We start from the raw sequence: 23,141 nt of genomic DNA, 5'->3' as shown, positions 1-23,141 counted from the left end.
AGCAGCAGGGGCGCAGGACTGCGGGGGCTGCCTACCTGCAGGAAGTGTATGAGGTAACACAGCACCAGTCTGTTAAGCTCCGGCAAAAGCTGCACCACAGCCACGGCAGCATCGGGGTTCTCATAGTTGCTGATACACTCTTTGTAGAACTGCTGGGGGATCACGGGCTCCTCCAGCTCCCGATACCAGAGCTTGAGGAGAGAGGCTGGGCAGAAAGCAGGGTGCATGAGAACAGCTCTGGTGACCTCCCCACCACCTTCAGAGGCAAACTTGACAGCAAGACTCAATGCCCCAGGAAACAGAGGGCAGAGAAGGTATTCTGCACTTGTCCTGTTTCACCTTATTTCAGTCTTGGCTCTGAAATTCTCAGGCAGCCAAACAGGCCAGTTAGAGGGAAACACTGGCTCTTATCTACGTGCTCCTCCAGGAAGCAGCTCTGGGGCTGCCTAAAGGAGAGGCCAATGAGACCTTGGAGCTAAAGAGCTGCTCCTGAATGACTCCTAGCTGCTCTGCATGCTGCCCAGCTTGCCCAGCTTGCATAGCCTCACTGTGCTGGCGCCAACTGGAGGCAGAGGTTCCCCCACCACCCCCCATATTTTTATTATGGGCAGTATTTGGAAAGGCAGTGGAAAGGCACAGAATGAAAACCCAGTTAGTGAAGACAGCCTGGGTACACGTCCCCAGGCAGCAGCACACCTCCTGGGCTGCTCCTGTACCTTCCCCTCTGCACTGTACCACGGCTGAGGCTGCAGCACACACATCTGCTGCACTCCCATACCTGGGATGTTGGGGTCACTGAGGCTGCTTGGGATTCTCCACTGATCCACCTGCAACTTCAATGCATTGACTTCATCTATGTCACCAGGTATCCTGCAAACAGAGACACAGCAAAGGTGCTTCAGAGAGTGAGCAGTGCAACGTGCCTGGTGTGGCAGCTGGCCGGCAAACCATGGCTCCAAAGCTGCTTCTGGGGCCCCAGGGAGAAGGGAGCATGCACCAGCAGCAGCTACAGAAGCAGTTCCTCAGAGAGAATGCATTGCCTGTTTTTAAACACAGCTTTCAAGTGGGGGTAGAAGAAATGCTTGTCTCCTTCCCACTAGCTCAGACAGCAACTATCATTCTGTCCTCAGAAGTGATTATTTTCTGTAACTAGGCCTCTCTGCAGCATGTTCAGTCCAAAGATAAGAAGCATCTCTGGCTAAATATACCAAGGTATTAGAAAGCCTTACAATGCAAGGTTGAGTTCTTTTGCTAGCTACTTTAAATCACTGAAAAACTAGCTACTGAAAAACTAACACAAATCTTAAATAATAATACTAAAAAAAAACCCCAAAACAAACCCAAACCAGAATCCCCTATGTTCACCATACAGATTCTTTGTCTCTCTCGACTCCTCAGCATCATCTTGTGCATCATCAAGGCTGATGAGCTGCATTTGATGAACCGCTCTGCCAGGGACCCAAGAGCTCATCCCTTCCCCGCACTGGCCAACTACTTCTGTTGAAGTTGATGAAAGTTCAATGCCTTGCCTGGGTACGTGCTGTCCTAAGTAGTTCAAGTCACATCTATGCTGTCCCCTCTGTGCTAATGCATGCAAATGGACCAATGCTACTTTAAGAGGCGATTCCTGAACCTGGGAAAGGTCAGGTTTTGTCCGATCCACAGCAGAGTGCTATTCTCAGGGAAGAGGAAGCACATGGAGGTCAATCTTGACCTCTCCACTTTGAGGACTGACATGTGGGTGGCTCAAAAGTAACACAGCACCCCAAAAGCTCACCTGAAAATCCCCTCCGTCTGTTCTCCTCCCAGAGCCAGGACCTGCTGCGATAGCTGCGTCTGCACCCAGGGCAGCTTGTTACCCGGGTACATGTCCTGCTGCCGCAGCATGATTTCCTCCAGAGAGCTGCCGAAGAGCGATGGCGTCACAATGGCATTCCTGGCATGCATTATCTCTTCCACTGTCGGTTTACGGAGGCCCTGAGGACAGAGAAGAGCTCAGTGCAGCTGTGGCACAGCCAGCCCCCACAGAAACAGTGACCTGGGGATGGTGGTGGTGAGCGGCCAGGATGGAGAGGGCCGGCCATGCACATGGACACCTCGCTGGCCTCCTGGCAGCACAGTTCTTGCTCTGCAGCCTCCACCTCCTAAAATCAGGGTGGGGGTTGAACTCATCAGGCCCAAGAGGAGCAGAGAAGCTGCTGCCTGTTGGCAGGAGACCACTTTGGAGAGTTCGGGCTGTTTTTGCAGGGATTCTGTTGCCGTGTTTTGCACATCTGGGAGGCTGCTCCAGCTGTAGCTCTACCTGCTGGTGTGGTGGGAGGAAGGATGGAGCCCAGCCTGTCCCAGCTGTGGTGAGGTCAGCAGAGGGCATGTGTATACCAGCCCGGCACCGGGTGAGCGCTTGGCCACGGGACAGCTGAAAAACAGCCTTTTGGAGACGGGAATTCCAGGTATGTCCAACTCTAGGGAAAGCTTTGCTCTCAGAGGTGCTAAAGCTCTCTGAAAAGAGGGCACCAGGGCCTGTTGCTTTTGAAAGATGCTGACACTTGAAAGGGGCTTTGAATCTCCCCTGGCAGAGATTGAAACACAGAGCGCTGTCACAGGGGTGACAGGCTGCCCAGCATGGTGGCCATTCGGCAGCATCCCCACAGCCAAGTGTGAGTGTGACAGAGGGAAAGCTCCTGCTGACCCCTCAGAGGGTGGCAGCCACCGGGGTTGCAGTTGTGTGCGATGTGTGTCTGGACACTTCTTGTCCTGCCCCTGCAGGGATGCCAGGAGCCTTCACCCCTCCCGAGGTATTTCAGCTATTTGCTCACTGTACACAGAGTCAAGATGGCAGGAAGGCCCCAGAGGGATTTGCAGAAATAAAAGACACCCCAATCTGGCTCAGAGACCTAGAACGGACAGGGTAAGGCTGCCTGCCAGCTTTTACAGCCATGCACAGAACCATGTGGAAGAAAGGGAGGAGAGGGATTTCCAGATAACACAGAGCACAGAGGCTCCCCTCTGCACCAGCCATCTCTGCTGTGTGATTTTTTGAACTGGGAATGAACAACTCTGCAGTAAACCAGCTGCAAGACCTGGCCCATGCAAGCTCTCAGTGGCAAAGGGAGACTCTCCCCTCACCTGAAGAAACCTAATGATGCGCAACCCCTGCACAGACAGCTCCTCTTACCCTGGAGACAGGTAAACATCAGGTTTGTCCTCCTCGTCCCTAAGGCCAGGGAGCATAGAGCCATGCAGCTGCCAGCATGTCAGCCACTGCTGTCTGCCAGGAGGATGGCGGGACCTGGGCAGCAGCCTTCTCCCACACATTCATGGAGAGACGAGCCCTGAGCAAGCCTCCCCCACTAGCTCTATGTCCATTTCCCATCACTGAATCAGCAGTGACCTCCGAGAGTCAAGGGGCTGATTGCTCTGGGACCTGGGAAGCAGAGTACTGCTCGGGCAGCCTACAGGTCCTGGAGCAGGGGCAGCCGCTCACCTTTTTGCCTCCGGTGACGGCTACTTTCTGGAGTTTCCGGTAGCAGTATTTGGCGTAAGTGCTGATGGGCAGACCTGGTGGGAAGGAGAAACCAGCAGTCAGCTTGCAGCGCCATGCACCCACCACACCAGAGCCCTTCAGAGAGCACCAGCACAGCAGTGCACACCGGCACAAACAGCCACCCCCCTTCTATGCAGCCTGTTGTGCGGGCAGGGTAGAGGGACTGCGGAAACCTCACACTGAGCGCCCCAAAGCCTCCTGGCCCTGCAGCCCTGTGGCAGGCAGTGTCAGTGGAAGTAGGTGCTTGTGCTTGGAGGGATTTGTCTTCTGAGTCAAGACTCGTAGCTCTGCACCTCCCAGCTCCACTCCTGCAGATCTCCACCTCTCGCAGAGGCAGCCTGACCCTGTCCTGACTCAACGCAAGGTGCCCGTTCAGCATTCATAGCCCAGGCATGCATGCGAGCGTCCTTGTTCCCGGCGGCGTGGCTGGAGTTATGTGGCTCACAGACACAGGGCTGGGTATTTACATATTGCCAGATCTCAGCCAAAGAGCACGCAGAGCCAGCCTCCTGCCAGGAAAGATTTCAGTGTTTTGAATAAATTGTTTATGATTCAAGAACTGCAGTCCTGGACTATGAGAGAGGAAGCAGTAGAGAAAGGCATGTATGGCCAGAGAGGCAGCACCAGCACCAAGAGTGAGCTCAGGATGCAAGGAGAGGTGTGGAAAGGTGGCAGAATCTCTCTCATCTTCTCAAAGCCCTGCAGAAGGCTTCCTCACTCTCCCGCCTGCAGCCTCCTCCAACCCAGTGTTGTATTGTGATGCTCAGGTGTGCTCTGTGATACAAGGAAAATCAGACACACCAGAGCTTGGTGCAAAAGCTGCAGCCCTCTGCAAGAATGGCTGCTCCGGTTGCATTTGGTTCAGTGAACTCTGAGGGCGAGCAGAGCCAGGATTCACAGAGCTAATCCCCCCGTGACACCAAGAGAAATGTTTGCACTGACAGAGCACTGATTGCTGGGAGAGTTTTTCCAAAACTGTTGGCCTTTTGTTCTTTTTCGAGTCAAACCCAAAGTGCTTGCTGAAAGCAGTGAATAGATCTGCCCTATTTGATTCCCTGCCAGGCTTAAAGCTTGCAGCAGAGTTCAAAATACTTGTGGCTTTTAAAATCTACATTCTGGTCAGATGCTGCGTATTTTAGAGCAGCCTTTCACATACCCTGTGGCTTAGGTAAGCTGGTCAGGAGCCTGGAGTTCCTCAAATCCTCTCAAAGCAGAGGGAGGACAAGCTCTACCCAAGCAGAACAATTCACAACGGTGAGAACTCCACTTTCCTCCATTCTCCTCTCAGCCAGCAGACAAACCATAGTCCTTGGCTCCCCATGACAAAACAAGCACCCCCTGCCTCAATCAATCTGCTTGACAGCTGGGGCGGAGCCTCTCTGTAACACTGGAGCAATGCCAAAGGAAGTACAACAGCATCCCCCTCTCCTGCAGGCAATGGGAAGGAAAGTCAATTTTAAGAATTTCTCTCTCTTGGGAATATCTAAAGCAAAATATTCCCTGAATGCAAAAATCCTGCTAATCCCAGGCATGATTTATACTGGAAATGTCTAAGGATTAAAGAAAAAACCCAAGGAGCTGCTTTGTGATGCTTCGTTATTCCAGGTTATGGCTTCTGTTGTTAAAATCTGCAGACGCACCCAGATGTAAAGTGTCATCTGCTTCACGAAGGAGGGAATGGGAAAAAGACTGGACTGTGTCTCTGCATCACACCAAATATGCGGGAGGCAGCATATTCAAAACCAATAATAGGAAATGTTTTTTCACACTGTAATTAGACCATGAAACCATAATCACCCTAAGAGTTTAACAAGGTTGCAAAGGAACTGGTTGCCTTGAAGAGCCTGCAAGGCTGATGTGTGGGCAGCAGCCGGACATGTCTACTTGAAGCCTGTTTTGTACTTTCCCAGAAAGCTCTCCAATCCTGGGAAAAGCCTAAAACCTACATCCTGCCGTTTCTGCAGAGAGGCGTCCTGCTCCCAATGATGACCAAGCTGCAGCCTCTGACCCAGAGGAGACTGTTGGGGCCATGAGTGGAGCCAACCAAATTTCAAGCAAATAAACTGAAAACTAAACTTGCCCTGCCCCATACGTGAGGGGCTGGACACACTACTGTCCATGGACCTGAATCGCCAAAAGAGCAAAGGGAGCCCTGAGGAATATGGTGACTAGCACTCTGCCACGGCAGGCACAGAATGAATGGCTCCCGCAGGGGCTGACACCTTAAACATGCAGCGTGCAGCCTCTCTGCCATGTAGTAGAACTCAACCGCCCCAATGCGAGTGCTCCCGGCTCCCAGCACACATGCAGAGTGAGATGGGCAAAGGAGATGCAGAAAGGCTGGGAGGCAAGCAGTGAGCTGCAGAAGGAAACGTGAGGGAGAGGAGCAGAATTTAGCTTTAGCCTCCGCTTTCCCAAACAAGCGACTTGACTCAACCGTCTGGCTGTTTTAAAATGCTCAGCTAGAGACCAGCTCCTGGCATTTAGCTCATCACGCAGGGTCAGTTCTCCTAACAAGCAGGCCAGGTACTCCCTCTGCTCCCCACCTCACACCCCTTGGCACAGGGACAGGCAGCTTTGCCTGCATGGCCTGGAAAGGGCTAATACTGAAGGCAATTCCACTTCTCTGAGCACACCATGAATCTGTGAAATCCAAGTTGATCTGTTATTTCCTGTGGTACCACAATAGCCCCAGGAGCTCAGGAACAGAAGACTACTAACAACCCACACAGTGAAAAACAGTTTGCAAAGGAAAATATTCTGCCATGTGCTGGCTTAGAAACATATGTGAAGAGCTTCTTAAAGAACCTCTGCTTTTATAACAAGTTAAAATCTAGGCGGGGCACATGCAGGAACATACCTTCTGGAACAGACTTAAACACTCTTCTGCCAAAAAATGTCTTAAAAAATGCAGCAAACAACGTGGATTCAGAACCCTGCCACAGGACACATATTTTAGCCCAGCAGAAGCTGCTGTCTGAGTATTTCTCCGATCTATGGTGGCCTCTCACAGACCTCAGTCTGGCACAGTCAGAGGAGGCTCTCAGACCAGGGCCCCATCCTGCTGTGCTCTTTAGCACAGGGGTAGGTGCCTCCTGAGCAGCTCAGCTAGGCTTTGCACCAGCGCTGCTCTCCTGGCTTAGATCTGCCCAGGCACCCCTATTTTATGGCAGTGTTTTAGCTCCTCTTCCTCACACCACCAGTGTGTCCTTCTGCATCCCAGCAATGCTGCTCCATCACCATTCCCTACATGGGAAATGCCGTGCTTTGTCAGCCCAAGGGACCGTACGAATCAGCAACCTGCATCTGCCACCAGGAGGATAAGAAACAGATACAGGAAGTCTGAAAAATGAGTATTCCCCTGCAAAAATCTCCCAGCTAACAGCAGATGGGAGATACCCTGAGGCAGTGCTGCATCTGGACCATTAACCATCGACTGACAGACCTCCCTCATTTGAATTTGTCCCATTTGTTCCTAAACCTGTTATTCTCCTAACCTGCTGACTCTTAACGATTTAATTTTGTGCTTCAGGACAGAGCGTTCTTAAGCCTGCTGCCCAACAACAAAACCAGGTGGTTTCCAATTCTTCCGCTACGACAAACAAGGAGAAAATTTCTTCCTCTTGCTTTCCCCAGGTGACCTGCAATTTCTTTCAGCCCACTGACCTTTGCCCCTCCTCTCTCCTCCAGGTCCAGCTCCTGTGGGGCTTCCCCTGCTGCACTCATCAGCCCTGGAGGGACCGTGGGCAGGACATGCAAAGTGGGCACAGCACTACTATGGCCGAGTGCTGGTTTGCTCTTTGTCCCTTTTCTACAAGCTCCTGATCCTCTGGTTTTGGACCACTTCCCAGCACTGTGTATACACATTGCTGGAAATCTATATACAAGGTGCAAAATGTCTTTCCGACCCTGAAACAGCTATATAGGAGCCTGCTGCTGCACATGCAGTTAGGGACGTCTCTCCCATGTATAATACTTTGCTTTTGTTGACACCATCTCTGCTGCTTGATAGCTCACTCACGCTTGCTAGATCCTTCTGCACCTTTAGTTTTTACAATGCTGAATAATTTTGTACCAACACCGAGCTGCCAGCTCATTATTTGCCTCCTTGTATAGACTCAAAGCCCAGCTTACATTCCTGCAGGATCAGCAATCCTCTTTCTGAAAACACATGATTTATTTCTACCTGTTATTCTTCTGCCTTCCAATGGGTTATTGATCCATGAAAAGATCTCACACCACCTTCATATTTCATTTACTCACAGAGAATTACACTAGAAGATGAAGATTGCAGAGGTAAGCATGGGAAACTTCAAAATTATTTCTTTGGGTGTGTGTCAGATGATAAATGTTTACTCACCCAAGTGTTTACTTACAAGCCTCTGCACTGAAAGAAGTGAGAGTGTGTGTGTGTGTGTAATCACTGCTTTAACTCCATTTTTCACTGAAAGACTTAAATACATCTCTACATACCTCTGTTCAGTTCTGTTTGAAGACAGTACATTTAATTTCCTCGTGGATTTCTCTGCTAAATTGCTGCTACATCCATAAGCATCTAAGTATTTCAGAGCTACTAATGAACAACTTCTCACATTTGCCTTGCAACTTCAGGGAGCTGCATTCTACCCACCCCTCACGTGTCTGGCAGGCAAGGCCAGTGGAGCAGACATAGGCATCCTGAAGAAAAGCCTGACCTTTCCAGTCAGCAGCAGATAGAACCTGGCATGTTCCTGCAGGATCTCCCCTTACTTCAGGTGCAGCTCTGAGGTCAGGCCCCGGAAAAAATCCTCAGCATTACTGGTCACTTGTGAAAAAGCTGGTTCAAGTGACCTGCCAGCCCTCCTGCCTCTTTTGCTGCACCCCTCGCCATGTTTGCAGAAGCCGGCAGGAGCCTGCAGACCAGCTCATTTATTCTAAAGCTCCAGTTCACTGCCAGAGCAGGTCTTCTGTGTGCCAGAAAGCAGAGAGGGTCCAGCAAAGGGAGTAGTGTGTGACCTGTCACCAGAGCCCCATCTGAGGCCACACAGGCACTTCTGACTTTCAAGTGGTTCGTTCTGGAAACTCTATAAAGCTATCCTGGCATGCCTTTTTCATAACATTTCATATATAAATACATATATATTTTAGATATATTTTTTAGTTTTAGGGAAAAACTATCTCTATCCTACTAAGCACAACTCCAGCACATGCAACATAGGCAAGCAATTGCACAGAAGAGCCTGCTCAGCCACAAGATAGAGCACACCCTGCCCAAACCAATTTCCGGGGAGTTGTCCCATGAAGATGTCAAAGTCCCTCCGAGCACAAGCAAAATGACTTTTCAAAGACTCAGAATGGGCTGTCCAGGGCCTCAACAGGAAAGGAAAAAGACATATCCCTACCAGAAATATAATCCCTCTGTGCAATTTCAGGTCTCTGCTCCAAATCCCACTGGAGACAGAGAAGTGATAGACACTCTTACAGCAGGGGCTGTGACCAAGGGACCTCCTCAGTCACCTCCCAGGCTTGCAGCTGCTTTGGGGGAGCAGTGACACAGGGAAACCACTGCAGGAGAGCGCAGCTGCCATGTCTGCACAGGCATCAGGTAGGGCTCAGCAATGCAGGGAGCTGGACTCTAGCTCTCCCAGATTAAAAATACCAAGGCCACATGATATAAACTGCTGCCTGATACAAATTCACAGGGTTGACTCAAGTTTCCTGAAAGCAATATAAAAAAAAAATTGAATGGACTTTGTCTAGCAAGACTTTAGCCAGATAAATTATTATTCTGCAACCAGTAGTTAAAACCTGAGGCTGGAGGAATATGTGAGCTCTTGTTCATTCAGCAGAGATGCTATTGCAAGCCCTGAACTGCAGAGTCCAGGAAGCATGGACAAGAGGAAGCCACTACTGGAGAGAAAAAGGCAGTGCTCTTTGCCAGGTATCAGTGTCCTCCCTGAAGGTCCTCAGGTTGGGTGGTGGTTTACAAAATCCACTACTACAATTGAGACAGGTTCTTTTCAACACACTGGCTTGTACGGCTTTTAGCACTGGAATGTGCTATAGAAAACTCAGTGGCATACACAGACCAGTTGAATTACAGCCCCAGGTCTGCATACAAATTAAAATCCCTTTTCTCATACAACTGTGAGTGAAAGGGGTCCAGACCTGCTGCCACACTGCTACATGTCCCACTTGCTGCCCAGCTGCCACCCACACTGCTGATCCATGCTCTGGTCAAACCTCTCACACCAGCCACCTGCAGTAAAATTTTGCAAATCTAAGTCTATGCACTTAAATGATCTGATTTTCAGCGGAGCTCAGCATCCCCGTCTGTCTGAGGTCAGTGTGGTCCTCCCTCTTGGCTCCCTGCATGCTGTGCCTGCCTTTACCTTCATCCTCAGTGTTTTGTTTTCTCTTTTTCCTGGATTTTGAGTTCTTCTTGTTTTTCAGATCCACAAGCTCCTTGATGCGCTGGGCAACTGAAAATTCAAAAGAGGCTCTGGATTAACAATGTGGAATGATAAAATACCAAATCCCAGAACTGCCCTTAGACATGGTAGCCAGCCCAACTCCAGCTTGAGGTCTGCTTGGGCAAAGGTCCTGTACCACGGCCAGCTCTGAACACATCAGAGTGAGGAGCCCAGAACACCGCTCAACTTCTCCAAATGGCCAAATAGTTGAGAAGGGGCTCCAGGCAGCAAGCTTATACCTAGACAAACTTATTGCCTAAATACCAGCAGAAGGAACAACCCACTCAAATAGTTCAGATTACTCCTCCTTGCTGCCTGGACCCTGGTGCTGGCAGGGTGATTTTTCACTCCTGGGCCAAGCATAGCTGGAGGGAATGGTTTTGGGGAGAAGTGACAAGGGTTTAGGATCCTTATGAAAACCCAAACCAGTGTTGCACATCCAGAAGTTCAGTGAAGGAACCCCACGTCAAGGCTAGAAGCATGAAACAAGGCAAAGGTTGGCATTGCACCACTGCTTACTAGCAGGGGCAGAGAGGTGCTGGGGCAGAACTTCTCCACCTGCCCTGCAGACCTGTGGGGGCTTTAATCTGCATTTGAAACCCCAAATGGAAATAGGTGCTCTGGTTTCTCACCTGAGACTGGACAAGACACAGCAAGCACTGCTGAAACAGTGAAAATCAGCCAATAAATACTCTCCAGGCTGGCACTTGGCTTCCCCGCCCCCCCCCCCCCCCCCAGGATGCTATGGCAGTTTAAAATTGGGGTAATAACTGAATATATCCTGGGCTGGTCCACAAGGCTTGTGAAAGACAGATAAATCGCATCTATTCACAACAAAAGCCAGCATCCTTCAGGATCCCCGACTATTTGCCAAGCTAAGACCTGTTCGCAATGTTTGCAATGGCTCCCTTAAAAAATTCTGTATTAACATTCATCTTTTTTTTTTTTTTTTTTTTTTTTTGCCTGCTTTAAGGAACTTTGAAGCAAATCATGTCTTCAGAGAACCCAAAGAAACTCTGCCCTTGGTGGGTCCAAATCAGCTCTTTTCAGGGCTGATCTTGCCATGCTGATCAGTGAGACGAGCACAGTCTAGGGCTGGCATTTCTTTACCAGACAAAAGTGAGAACTGCAGGGAGATGAGCTGGTGGCAGCTTCATCCCATGCAGCACATGGTGCTCTCACTGACGGAAACCACAGCACTGGCTGGTGACTACCTGTTTTTTTAAAAACCAGAAAACCCTGAATAAGTGGCACAACACACCAGAATGCTGCTGGGGTCAGAGTGGGTGTGCATGAAGCACTTACTGTTTTCATCACTGTCAAGGTGGCGATAAATGTAACCTTCAAGATAAGATTGAAATTTTGGTGATGGGGAGAAAAAGGCCAGACTGATGGCCATCAGTTCCCAGCCCCATGCCAGACTTCGGTAGCATGTATTATCTGTTGTTTGCCGGATCAGTTGTATGTAGAGCTCATCCCGTAAACCTTGCATGCTCCAGCACTTGGTGACTGTGACCAACGCCACGTGATTCTGGTCCATGCGAGTCTGACGATCTCCCATGTAGCTCTGCACCAGTTTGAACATCTCACATGCCTCTTTTTTGATCGTGCGGTTGCTAGTAATGAGCATTGGCTTCTTGATAGAGCCACCATTCCAGGACAGCATGTTGGAGATGGAGATCCTTCGGCGGAAGATGCCCTGCGTGTGCATGTTCAGGTTTTTAGAAGCCCAGTCTGCCATGCTGCTCTGGGAGATGGGCTTCCGTAGAGTATTGTAAGGGAAATGATATCCTATGCAGCCACCAGGCTGGCCACTGCTCTCCTGCTTGGAGTCCAACTCTATTGTCCCAGGCTGCAATGGAGAACAGACGTGTTAAAAGCAGCTTAGATGACTCCTTAGCCTGCTAGGAAAATTATCAACAGTGAGTCATGAAGCTACCAGCAACTGCAAAGTGGTGAATCTGTACAAAACATGATTTTGTGCAGAATTGGTGGCTGACATCAGCAGTTCTTCAAGAGCCTGGCTGGCACAGCCACACACTGATGCTGTCGCGAAGGGAAGTGTTGGGACATGGAGTAACAGGGCTGACTGTCCAAGTTGTCCCAGAGCTCTGGGGAAAGCCCAAGCAGGAGCTGGGCTGACTCCCAGAGCAGCAGTGCAGCTCTGTGGCACCAAGCACATACCAAGAAGGCAAGTTCCTCTCCCCACTCTTCACCCCTCAGCTCCTGCGGAGCCACAGGAACCCAGGAGGTGGGTGGCAGAGACTAGACAGCCACAGCACTGTTAGCACCGTTTCCTTCTCATTTTTACCCTTTGTGGCCCCCACAATCCCATAGCTAGTTCCTGCCTTTACCATTTTTCTAAGATCTAGCAAAAAAAAAACCCAGAAAAAAACAAATCAACATGGCTAGCAACCACCAGGAGCTGCTGAGCTTTGGGCAGCCTGTGTCTGGACAGCCTCTGCATCGAGGCATTGAAAATACATATCTCAATTCCACTATGACCCTCCTAACAGAAATACTGGCCAGACACAGAAATGGGACAGAAGAAGCTAAGAGAGGAGCAGCGGAGCATGGGCACAGCTCTTTGATGGCAAGGCTGTCACCCAGGTAGGATAAATTGTGTGTGAGTTGGTGAAGTGAAGGAGACTGGATATCTGCATCAGTCAACTTCCACCACCAACGGAACTGGCTTGCACTGTACCCTACAGACACACCACGACCTCCTGCCAAACAGGCCCTGGTCCTCAGCATCCATAGGAAAGATATAGCCTGTGACTACAGACCCAGAGCTTCTGCAAGTACCACTGCACAGGACTCAGGAACACCTCTGCAATGGGCTCCGTACCATGTTTTCCTATCCAAGATAGGCATAACCTTCCCCAAATTAAATCAGAATTGTTCACAAGTACTGGGTTATTTTTTCTTCTCAGAGAACTAGGAACAGCTGCTCCCCACTCACAGTCTGCAGTGATCAAACTCATTTGCTCCAGGGACACAAGTTTACAGAGATAAGCAGCAGAGACAAAGACCCTCCTTCCTCCCAGACTTTGTATGCAGTTTTTACATGCAGCCCTTGTCCCATCATCCTTCCCCAGTGATCGCTATGGATAACTACATAATTAGAACTTTGGTAGTACTGATCCCAAGAAAATGATGTGTAATAACTACTTGTGAGAATAAGACACTTATTTTGCCCATCCAGAACTCTCTGTTTTGGATGGAAGTAGCAACCTGGGACACATATTGAACTCAAACACCCAACAAGTTGTTCTAGGAAACAGACGTTTTGTTAGACTTGAAATTCCCACATACAGAAACTAAGAGCTAAACAGCCCACACTGCACTATGCATTCTCCAAGGAGATCTCCAGCAAGTAGGATAAAGCCAAACAAGATAATCTTGAGGTTTTTTGTTTTTAAAGGGAGACAAAGAAACAGAAAACCTGTAAATTTTGGTTTTGCAGTGGAAAAAGTGAAATAAAACATGCATTTTCCTTCTTCATGGATCACCTTTAACTTGCGTGCCACACTCTATTCCGGTCCTGGCCTACAGTCAACCCCAAAATACATGGTAGTTCTTAAATGTTTTGACTAAGTCAGTGTTTTCTTCTTAGTAAGGAGGAACTGCTGAACTCACGACAGAGGCTTGTGCAGTCCAACCCTTCCCTATCTTACACCCAACATGTACCTACATGTGGATGACAGGATTAGCACACATCACACTGCCTTTTATTGCCAGCCTGGGGCACAATCATTTCTCCTGCTCTTCTACTTCGTTTTGGTTTTTTATCCCTTGAGTTACCCCTGTACCTCCTCACACTCTCTGAATTCACCCAACACACTGCCTAAAAATCCCTGCCTGCAGTTTTTTCTGCCACCTCCATCCTCAGTCTCCTTCAAACCACCTTCCATGCCCAGAGTTGGTTTTCCTCCTATCACCCTAATTGCTCCTTCAGCATGTTACTTCTGAGGATCCACCTCCTTATACTCTCTAGAGGTTCAACAGGCTCTTGGTTCTCTCCTCTTCTCTCTCTAATCTCACTCATACAACTACCCAGCTATTATCTTTGTGCTGACAGTACACATCCACCTCTGCTCAGCCTGTCCTAGAACTTCTGCCCACCTTCCTCAGATAATGAATTTCCTCATCTCCCGATTCTCCTCTCCATCATGCAGGCCCAGCACAGGACATTGCTGGTGGCTCAAGCCACACAGTGCCACTTTCAGGCAAGGCAGCAATTTTGCTGCTGTATTCTCTGCAACCTCCTCCCCATCTTACTTGGACTCTTACATCTCAGAGTATTTCTGTAAATAGAGCATTTATTCATTGACTCATTGCCTTTACCATAACATTCATCTTCTTACATCTTCCACTATATTCTCCTTCTCCATCCTACCACACATGAATTATTTTTCTTCATTTTCAAGGCCATTCACAGCCTATCCCCAACCCACCATTGCTTGTGCATAATCAAGACATCAAGTCTCAGCTCTCCCTATCAATGCAATGAGGTTTAACACATCCTGAAGACCGGATAGTAGTCTTCCAGCAAGCTTAAAGAGGCTGTGAAATGAAATTGCTGAACTATTAACTGTAACATGAGAGTTGTGTAACCTCAAGCTGGCCCTGTGCTTGAAAAATGGAAAACGCAGGAACATCACCCCTTTTAAAAAGGGTTTCAGGTGAATGCAAGGCAATATCGATCAGAAATTACAATAAAGAGGAGAACACACACACATAAATCTGACACAGTGGGAGGTCAGCCTGGCTTTTAGAGAAAAGTTACACCTCACAGGTCTACTGGAGCAATCTGAAATGGTCAAGGAGCTTTGCTGAGTTTCTTCATGAAAGGTCATGGACTAGCGAACAGGAGAAAAGAGAACAAATGGTTAAAATAAATAGTCACTTTTCACACTGGAGGATTGTTATCAGCTGTGCCTCACAGAAGAGATGCAGAGACTCGGGCTGTTCAGCAGGAGTGAAATAATTGGAAGAATGATCAAAGAGAAAAAAGACAAAACCTTCACAGGATATAAAATTACCTATGTAGAACCTAAATCTGAACTAAAACCATGAAAGCAGGAGGTTCCTTCAAATCCAAATACGAGAAAAGACGGCAAACTAAATTCTGAAGAAGAGCTGCGTTATAGAGAAAAACTACTCCACTTGTGCACGCACACTAATGGGCTTTAAAACAGCTGTTTCCAACAAGAAGATGCTAGAGGCACCGTCACCGGTTTTCTGAATATTTCCATTCAATGCTCAGGAATGATCGGAAGGGAGAACAGAGTATGAGGAACTATTAGAAAAAGAAAAGAGACAAAAAACCAGAAACCACTGCCATGTGGCCATGCAGCCATGCAAATCCTGGTGCCTGCATCCTGTACCCCACCAACTCTGGCCATGCCAATGCAGAAAGGACATGTGAGGGCAAGGGCTACTAAAGAAGACATGAGTGTCAGTAAAACGATCAGGCAGCAGATTTACCCAAGTAACATAGCAGAGCTACCTGCAGCGCTGAGGGCTTGCTGGACACAAGCCCCTCCACAATTCCCCCACCTCTCATGCCACAGACCTGAAATGCAGTCTCCACCTGCAAAACTGTGAAGCTTTATGACCTGTTTGCTATTCTGCAGGCACAGATGTGTTCCACCTGCAGCACATCCACTAAACCCACCCGGGAGCAGATGAGGTACAACAGTCCAGCAAAGGCGTGCAATTTAACCCAGTGTAGATGGGGAGGTACCTGGGAGGAGTGGTGTGTAGCATCTGATGAAGCTGAACTTGTCTGGCTGGGCACGTTCTTTTCTAAAGAATCTATTTTCTCAAAAGTCCTCTTCTGCCTCACTGCATCCTGTGGAACAGCCACACTGTTGGGAAAGCTGCCCCTGCTCTCCAGGCCCTGTCTATACAGAGACCTATTACTAGCTGAGACGTCATCCCTTGAGCTCCGGCTGATGCATTTTTTCAAGTGGTCAGACTGAAATCTGACTTTGCTGCTCTCTGCTGGGATGCCACTCTCCAGACTTTCAGCATCGAGGCTGGCTTTGCTTCCCCTGCAAGCTGCTGACCTGCCCACCACAGCACGCATCTCGGCAATCAGCTTATCATTCAAAGCTGTGAGCTCACTGCTGCTGCCCACAGAGCCAGGTCTTCCTTGACCTGTCCCTTGCCTCCTTCCTTTCCTTCTTCTCAAGCTTGGAGAAGGGCCAGTCGAATAACCAGAATCCTGGTGGCTTATACTGGTTGGGTACTCTTGAGTTTGCAGGCTGTTCTGCTGACTGTGGTGGGCTTCCATGTTCTTCAGGATGTTGGCTTCCAAGATCCTCCAAGACTGCTTGAAGCTGTCCTTTGAAGTAAGCTGACCAGGCAGTTTAGAGGCATCAGCTGTTGTAGCAGAAGAGTGGGAGAGTTTGGAAGACTGGTCAACATTGACCATGTGTTTTATATATTCTCTGCCAGCTGGGCTGTATTCAGTGGAAGAGGGATTTCCTGCATGCTTCTTTGCAGCTTGCTGCTGTTGCATACCTGGATGCTGTAATAATTTGGTTGATTGCAGCTGCTTTTTTAAGCTATTGCTTGGTGACCTTGGTGGAGACATCCCACTCATACTGATGCTTTCAGTGTCCATATCTACTGGTGGCTCATCATAAATTGGAGACTCTAAAGATGGCTCATCATATATAGGTGCAGGGGAGGCATACTTGGGGGATGCAGGCTGGGGGGTTCCTGTCTGGCTCCTTGAAGGTGTTTGAGAAGTTGGACCATTCATCAGCACTAGGCAAAACCCACCATTCTCCATCTTTTTGATCTGCATAGACTGCTTCGTTTCTCCTGTAGGCATTTGCTTTGTGGCTCCAGGACTCTGGGTCGTGGATTGAGGCTGAGCATATATGGCTGGTTTTGGAAGGGATTTTTGGCTGTTGGCCTCTGGAGCACTCTGCAGCTGAAGCAAACTGTTTGAAGAGCTCTGTATCTGCCTCAAACTATTCACCTTGACCAACATGGCTGCTTTCGTACCTGGCAGAGGCTGCCAGTGGGTAGGAGTCTCCCTAAAGGAAGAAAGATACAAATACAGGGAATTATTTAAGAATTATATTAACTGAAGTATCCTCTACTTCTACCTAAATACCAGATTGTTAGTTTCAAAGTGCCTGGAATTCCCCAACCAGTTAGATCAGCTCCTCATTGTTTTTTCCTGGAGATCTCCCTTCCCAAAACAGAAACACATTGTTGTTACACACATGATAAATTTCTGAGTCATGAACAGCAGAACAACAGGATGAAACAAGTTCATCATACTATAACCTGGCTGGTATCAGCAGCACTGAAATAGGAAACAACCTACGCTTCCCAAGCTGCATTAGCTAGCACAGCACCCAGAATGACCAGCTGAAGACCAATAAACTATTCTGGACCACTCAAGCAGAGAGCTGGAAAATAATCCCAACTGTCTGCCTTCAGATTGTCAAACTATGATGACAGTCTTTCCAGACCACGTTATTTTTTTGATCTAAGTTTCCAAATGCACTTTTATTTTGCAGAAGAACCTATGAGGTCTATGGGAGGTGTACCTGGGCAGATGTCCTCGGCTCACAGGATGTGTGTTATGCTCCCACACAACCCACCAAGCCTCTGTGTAGAGCATCCTCCCAGTCCGGTCCAGATGCCCTCACATCTGGTTACCTTGGCCAAACCTACTGGCCCCGCTCAGCTCTCATGGCTGCGAAATCCTTCTCTGCTGGGAGTATCCTCTGACCTATGGTGGTACTCAGGATCCACCACAACCCAACGTGCCCACTGCAATATCCTAGTCCCAAAGGCACATTCTGCAGTGTAGTAACAACCTGCTGTCAGGCTGCAGCTATAGCCAGTCCTTATTTGTGAGCCCTGAGGAAAAGGGAACAGAAAGGCTATTAAACCAGCCTGAGCTTCCAGGTCTTCAAAGGCACCACTGTCACCAGGAAAATCCCTCTGAACCTGGCCCCATTTTGTGCCCTCCTTCCATGTATCCGCTACCAGCCATCACTGGGTAAGATCTAAGGGCACACTGCAACAGAAGATGTTCCTGTAACACCTTCATGGTCGCTTTGCTCTAGTTCAACCTTAACACTTGTTCCCCATCCCGTGCTACTGACCTGTCCTGCATGGCCCCTGTGCTGGCAGATGGACCTACCTCCACCACATGCCCAGAGCTGCCTCTGGGTGATGCTACCCCCTGCTACTGCCTTCCCCGCCAAGCCCCAAGATACCCAGACATCCTAACCCTCTTGCACTTTGCCGGGTCACAGGCCCCTCCTTCAGCACAGGTTCCCTGAGCCTGCCCTCCCCCCCATGGCTCTCTCACCAGCAGGCTGCAACTGCACACACTCTGCTCTCCCCACACCCCACCCCACTGGGACATGTCGGCCCCACAGCAGCAGCCCCACATCACTGTGGGTGCCCTATTTCACCTGCTCCCCCCCATGAGCTGCCCCACATCCTCTGTCCCACACCCAATACCCCACATCTGCACCCAATCACTCCTAAGGGGGTGGCATGCCCCTTCCCCATCCACTGCTTACCATATTTTTGGCAAAACATGCTCTCCGATGGCACTGCGTTGCTGTGAATCCCACCTTGGCACAGTGGCGTCGGGAGAGGAGCGGGTGAGGCCAGTGCTGCCCCGCCGTAGGCGCAGCAGCTGGCTCCCAGCCAGAGTCCAAAGGTCCCCGCCACCCTCTGGCCACACCGTACTGCACCACTGCCTTTGCAGGGCCTGGCTCCTTCCCCACGACAAACATGTGACTCTGCCTCATGCAACTACCCAGATGCTGTCCCACCCTGGGGTCCCCCTTGTTCTAGGGACCTCCCCCAGCATCTCCCACTAAGGCATGAAGGGTTTTATTTTAAGGGAGCTCTTGATACTACTTCAAGATAGAGATGCCACCACTGTGAGGAAGGACTGTCCCCCAGCCACTGCCTCCTGCTCACAGCATCGCAGCCCAGGACTGACCCAAACCCTGTCCCAAGAGCGGCTGCTTGGGAAACACCAAGGGATTTGGGACTGACCCCCCTCCACCTGCCCAGGCCGCCATCAAGCACAGCCCTCGCTCTCCCACTCCTGTTTTGCCATCAGTAGCTTGTCCTCTACACGCTTCTTCCCAGAGACGTGATGCCTGGAGCAGCGGGGTGACCATCAGCAGTGCCAAGCAAGGACATGGGCAGGGAACAGCCAGCAGTAATGGCAGGACGGAGGTGGCATTCACGAGGACACGCAGCCCTGCAACCCACCATGCATCCCTCCCTGGGGGCCACAGGGACTGCTCCTTGCACCAGTGCATCCCTCCTGCACGCGGCCAAGCCCCAATCCCAAGTAAAGGTGCTGCTGAAGACCCAGTTGTTCCTCGAAGAGCTCCTGGACTAGCAGGAAGAACTAGAGCAGTAACATTTGATAGGCTTTTAAATGAGCATTTCTGACATCCCTCCACCTACCCCTCCACTTGGCTGTACCAGCAGCTCATTTTGCGGCAGGGAAGTGAGACTGGCAAAGAGCTGCATCAAGGACAAGCAGGACAGAGCCGCTCACGGGTTCCTGACTCAGTGGGCAGGCCAGGAGCGATCAAGTGGGAGTGATTTTAACTCAACATTATGCGCAGAGCAGCATCTCATCTGGACCACCACTGTCCAGCTGTTGGGTCCCAGGGGAGAAGTGCTGCAGCCCTGCAGCCCCTGAGCTGCAGGCGTGTCCCCCTGCCTTCAGAGACCCGCAGCTGTAGCAGGGCTAGAAAATAACCCTGCGCTCTGCGGGAAGGCGCTGGATCCCCCATCCCATGAGCCACCTCCTGAGGTTATTCCTCTCCTTAACCTAGAACGTTGCACCTCCAGCCAGCTCCGCACATACCTGAACCCCAAGCTCAGCAAAGACTTGGCTGACCCACCTCTGTCAGGCATGGCATGACCAGACTCGTCCCCTGGCACAGGCTCAGCTTGCGCTGGTACGGTCCAGCATTGGCAGGCAACCAGTGCCTGCTGCTCCGGCACTCACCAAACCCCTGCTGATCCGGAGCGGCAGGAACTCAGTCCGAAGCTCTGCCTCCTCCTCGCTCAGCTCTGGGCCGCAGTGAGGAGCCTCTCCCTGCCTCCAGAGCAGGCAGTAGCACCACCTCCTGACCGATCGGTCGTATCAGCGCCTGTCCCGATTTGCACCCACGCCGCAGCACCGGGCACGTCCCGACCTGTCCCTGCTCGGGTGCGGGGCAGGGCATCAGAGCAGCACCACCAGCCCAGCCTCTGGAGAAGGAGTCCTGCCCCAGCGTGACACATGATTTTAGGGCCCCCCTTACATCTGTGGAAAAGAGCAAAGCCCAGATCTTGCCTTCAAGCGAGCAAAGAGGGATTTAATCCGGAAAGTGGGTGCTGTGCTGACGGCCTCCCCCAGATGACAGGCTGCCTACCTGTGACCTGGTGCCAGCTGGAGGGCAGCGGGCGTCCCGAAGCGCAACAGTGCACCAGCTCCTCGCTGCCCCGAGTCACTTCACCGGGCAGGAGGAAGGCATCCCATGCCTTGGCCCTGCCCGGGAAGTGAGAATGGGGTGGGGCCTTGGCACCGGCTTGGGTGGGACATGGCAGGGAGCGGCAGGAGCTCCGCACCGGCACGGGTCGCTCCCTGCGCCTGCTCCACGACTGCACCGAGACCAGGCGGCAGGACAGCAGCATGGGTTAGACAGATGGCCACGGCAAGGAAGGGGGCAAGGGGTTCTGCCGCAAGCAGCAAGTCTCCCCGAAGCAGGTTTTCGGCGCTTACGGTCTGCACCCTGACAGGCAATACAGCCAGAGAAACGGGCTCAGCTGTCTCCGCGGTCTCGCATTCCCTCCTTCAGGCTTAGGGGCAAAGCTCGTGTTGGGACCCAGCCCACCCCGGACCATTTCAGACCAGCTGCTATGAACCCCAGAGCCAGCAGAGCCCAGCGGTGCTCAGGCAGCTCTCGGGGGATGATGGCACTGGGACCTTCTACACAACAGCCACGCAGGGCAGCCGAGCAGCCTTTGTGGGCTGCAAAGGGGCAGTCAGAGGCAGGAGATGAGCAAGGCCACCATGCCACTGCTCCTCTCTGGCTGTGATTCAGGATGCAAGGAGTGGTCCAGGTACCCAAGCACTTGCCAGGGGTTCCTCGGTACCCACTGGGTATTAGTATCTCCCTGGGTTGCCCCAGTGCCCACTGTGTGCCCATGGGCACTCCTACTTCAAGGAGAGGGTAGTGCACCCAGGAGCTTTGCATTCAGGGCTGGTGTGGGACTCAGGCATGTTCCTCATGCCACAATAGTGTCCTTGCATGACTCCACCAGGATATCCAGGGAGGTCTTACAGGGCTGGAAGAGACAGGGGAGCTGTGCCACTCCAGTGGCACTGAGGGCAGAGGGAGCCAAGCTCCAGCCTGACCACAGCCACCACAGTCCCCCGACCAGGAAGTTTGTAAGGGAACACGATGGAGAAGTGAAATCTCTAAACATGTGCCGTATCCCACTTCGCCTGTCAGTCTTGGACACTGCGCAATCTCCAGCCTCCCTGGCTGCTGGAGATCAGAGGAAAGAGGCACCACTGCAGAGAAGACAAGGCTTTTTTGAAAGGACCATTTCAACAGCTATGAATGATCTCTTGGGGCTGCATCTGGATACAGCTTCTCTCAAACCCATCCCTAGGCTGCTGAAAAGACCAAGCAGAGGAGAACAGGGACCTCCTGACTTCCCAGCAGGGGAAAAGGTTCAGCCTTGTCCTTATGAGCAGTGAAAGCCCTGACAGAAAGCAAAGCCATCCCAATGCAGCCTCTTGGCCATGCCCTTCAGCCACCAGCAGCAGAGATCCTGCTGAGTCCCCTGAGATGGTTCCTTTGAGGAATGCTTTCAAGTAGCTCCAGTATAAACACCACAACCTGGCACTGGCTTTCCCAGCCCGCACCCAGCTCCAGCAGGCCTAGCGTATCCAGCAGCTCTTCCCAGGCTCCAGAGCTCCATTGTTTGCTCTTCCCTCCCAGAAGCCTGAAGAAAAGGCCCTGCACCTCAGCTCTGTGCTTTCCAGCAGTCGTTTTCCTGGTGCTTTGACAGAGGTGAATGAACAGGGATGTTTGTATTTCAGCAGCACTGCTGCTGCTGCCTCCGGTGCCCACACTGGAGGCAGGGATGGAGACCCTGTGGAGGCAACCCACCCAAACCCAGGTCTGCACAGCCCCAAGGAGAGCTCTGTGGACACATGCAAAGCGCATTGTGCTTGTGCGCCCGGCCCCAAGGCCGGTGGCATAAGAAGGAAACAAGCCTGTATTAGGAGTCCTGATGGTGTTTCTTACCTGATTATAAAGAACTTAATATTGGCATTACTTACACTGGGCATTGAGCAACCTAAGCCTGTGACGAGGCAAACCAGACTTGGAAGAGGCAGAGGTACCCTCATAGCCAACTTCATGGGCTTCACATCATGCATCCCTTCTAACTCCCCTTCCAGCACACCTTCCTGGAATGGTAAGACCAAGCCCCTTCTCCCTCCCAGCCCAGGATGCTGAGCCATGGGGAAGGTGGGCAAGGAGGGGACAGGGAGCACAACCTGCTGCCCAAGCAGAAGGGGCCCATGCCTCTCCTGTTCTGGGGGACAGGATGTTCCTAGGGATGGTGGATTTCTACCTGGAGGACTTTGAGATCCATTGTTATCACAAGGGGAACCTTGGAAACCCCACTCCAAAACAAGTCCCTGACCCTGGGAGAACCATGAGAAGAGGAGGAAAAGGGCTGGCCTGCACAGACAGCAGGGCTGGGGACAGCAGAGCCCACTCACAGCCCTGACTGATGGTGTGCCCAAATACTGCAGACCAGCACACAGGCTCCACTCCCAGCAAGACTGTCCTCTCTAGGTTTTGGCCCTCCACCATGACCAGCCCTTTCTCACCTATGAGGCCCAAGGAGCTCCAGCAAACCCCAGTGCGGCTGCAGCAGCTCACAAGACACTGACTTCCAAAATGCTACAGGCTGCTTTCAGGCCCAGACTGGTCTCATGGTCCCCAAGGGAACACGTCCATCCTTTGCAGAGCTTTCCAGTGTCTGAAAGGATCATCTGGCCCCCATCTTCCCTGGAGAGTCCATCTTCCTTCCTACTAGGATCCCAAGTGCTCAGG

The 23,141-nt window shown here is 51.0% G+C and overlaps 1 protein-coding gene across 2 annotated transcripts in view; it reads right to left on the bottom strand.

Annotated features, from left to right (window-relative positions):
- LOC142044787 (rho GTPase-activating protein 39-like) overlaps positions 1 to 23,141 on the bottom strand; it is a 58,009-nt gene that overhangs the window by 2,668 nt on the left and 32,200 nt on the right. The window contains exons 3-9 of one of the 2 annotated variants that reach the window (XM_075057633.1): positions 15,746 to 17,051; positions 11,302 to 11,848; positions 9,916 to 10,005; positions 3,485 to 3,558; positions 1,778 to 1,977; positions 779 to 870; positions 36 to 205 (exon numbers count right to left, since the gene is read on the bottom strand). In XM_075057633.1, coding sequence (XP_074913734.1) covers positions 36 to 205; positions 779 to 870; positions 1,778 to 1,977; positions 3,485 to 3,558; positions 9,916 to 10,005; positions 11,302 to 11,848; positions 15,746 to 17,051 — 2,479 coding nt within the window. The remainder of the gene's footprint in view (positions 1 to 35; positions 206 to 778; positions 871 to 1,777; positions 1,978 to 3,484; positions 3,559 to 9,915; positions 10,006 to 11,301; positions 11,849 to 15,745; positions 17,052 to 23,141) is intronic. The other variant, XM_075057642.1, reaches the window with a different exon arrangement.

The sequence above is a fragment of the Buteo buteo genome, chromosome 2 (assembly GCF_964188355.1).
Source record: "Buteo buteo chromosome 2, bButBut1.hap1.1, whole genome shotgun sequence".
NCBI lineage: Eukaryota > Metazoa > Chordata > Aves > Accipitriformes > Accipitridae > Buteo > Buteo buteo.
The sequence above is the reverse complement of the archived record's forward strand: the minus strand, read 5'-3'. Positions and strand labels throughout refer to the sequence as shown.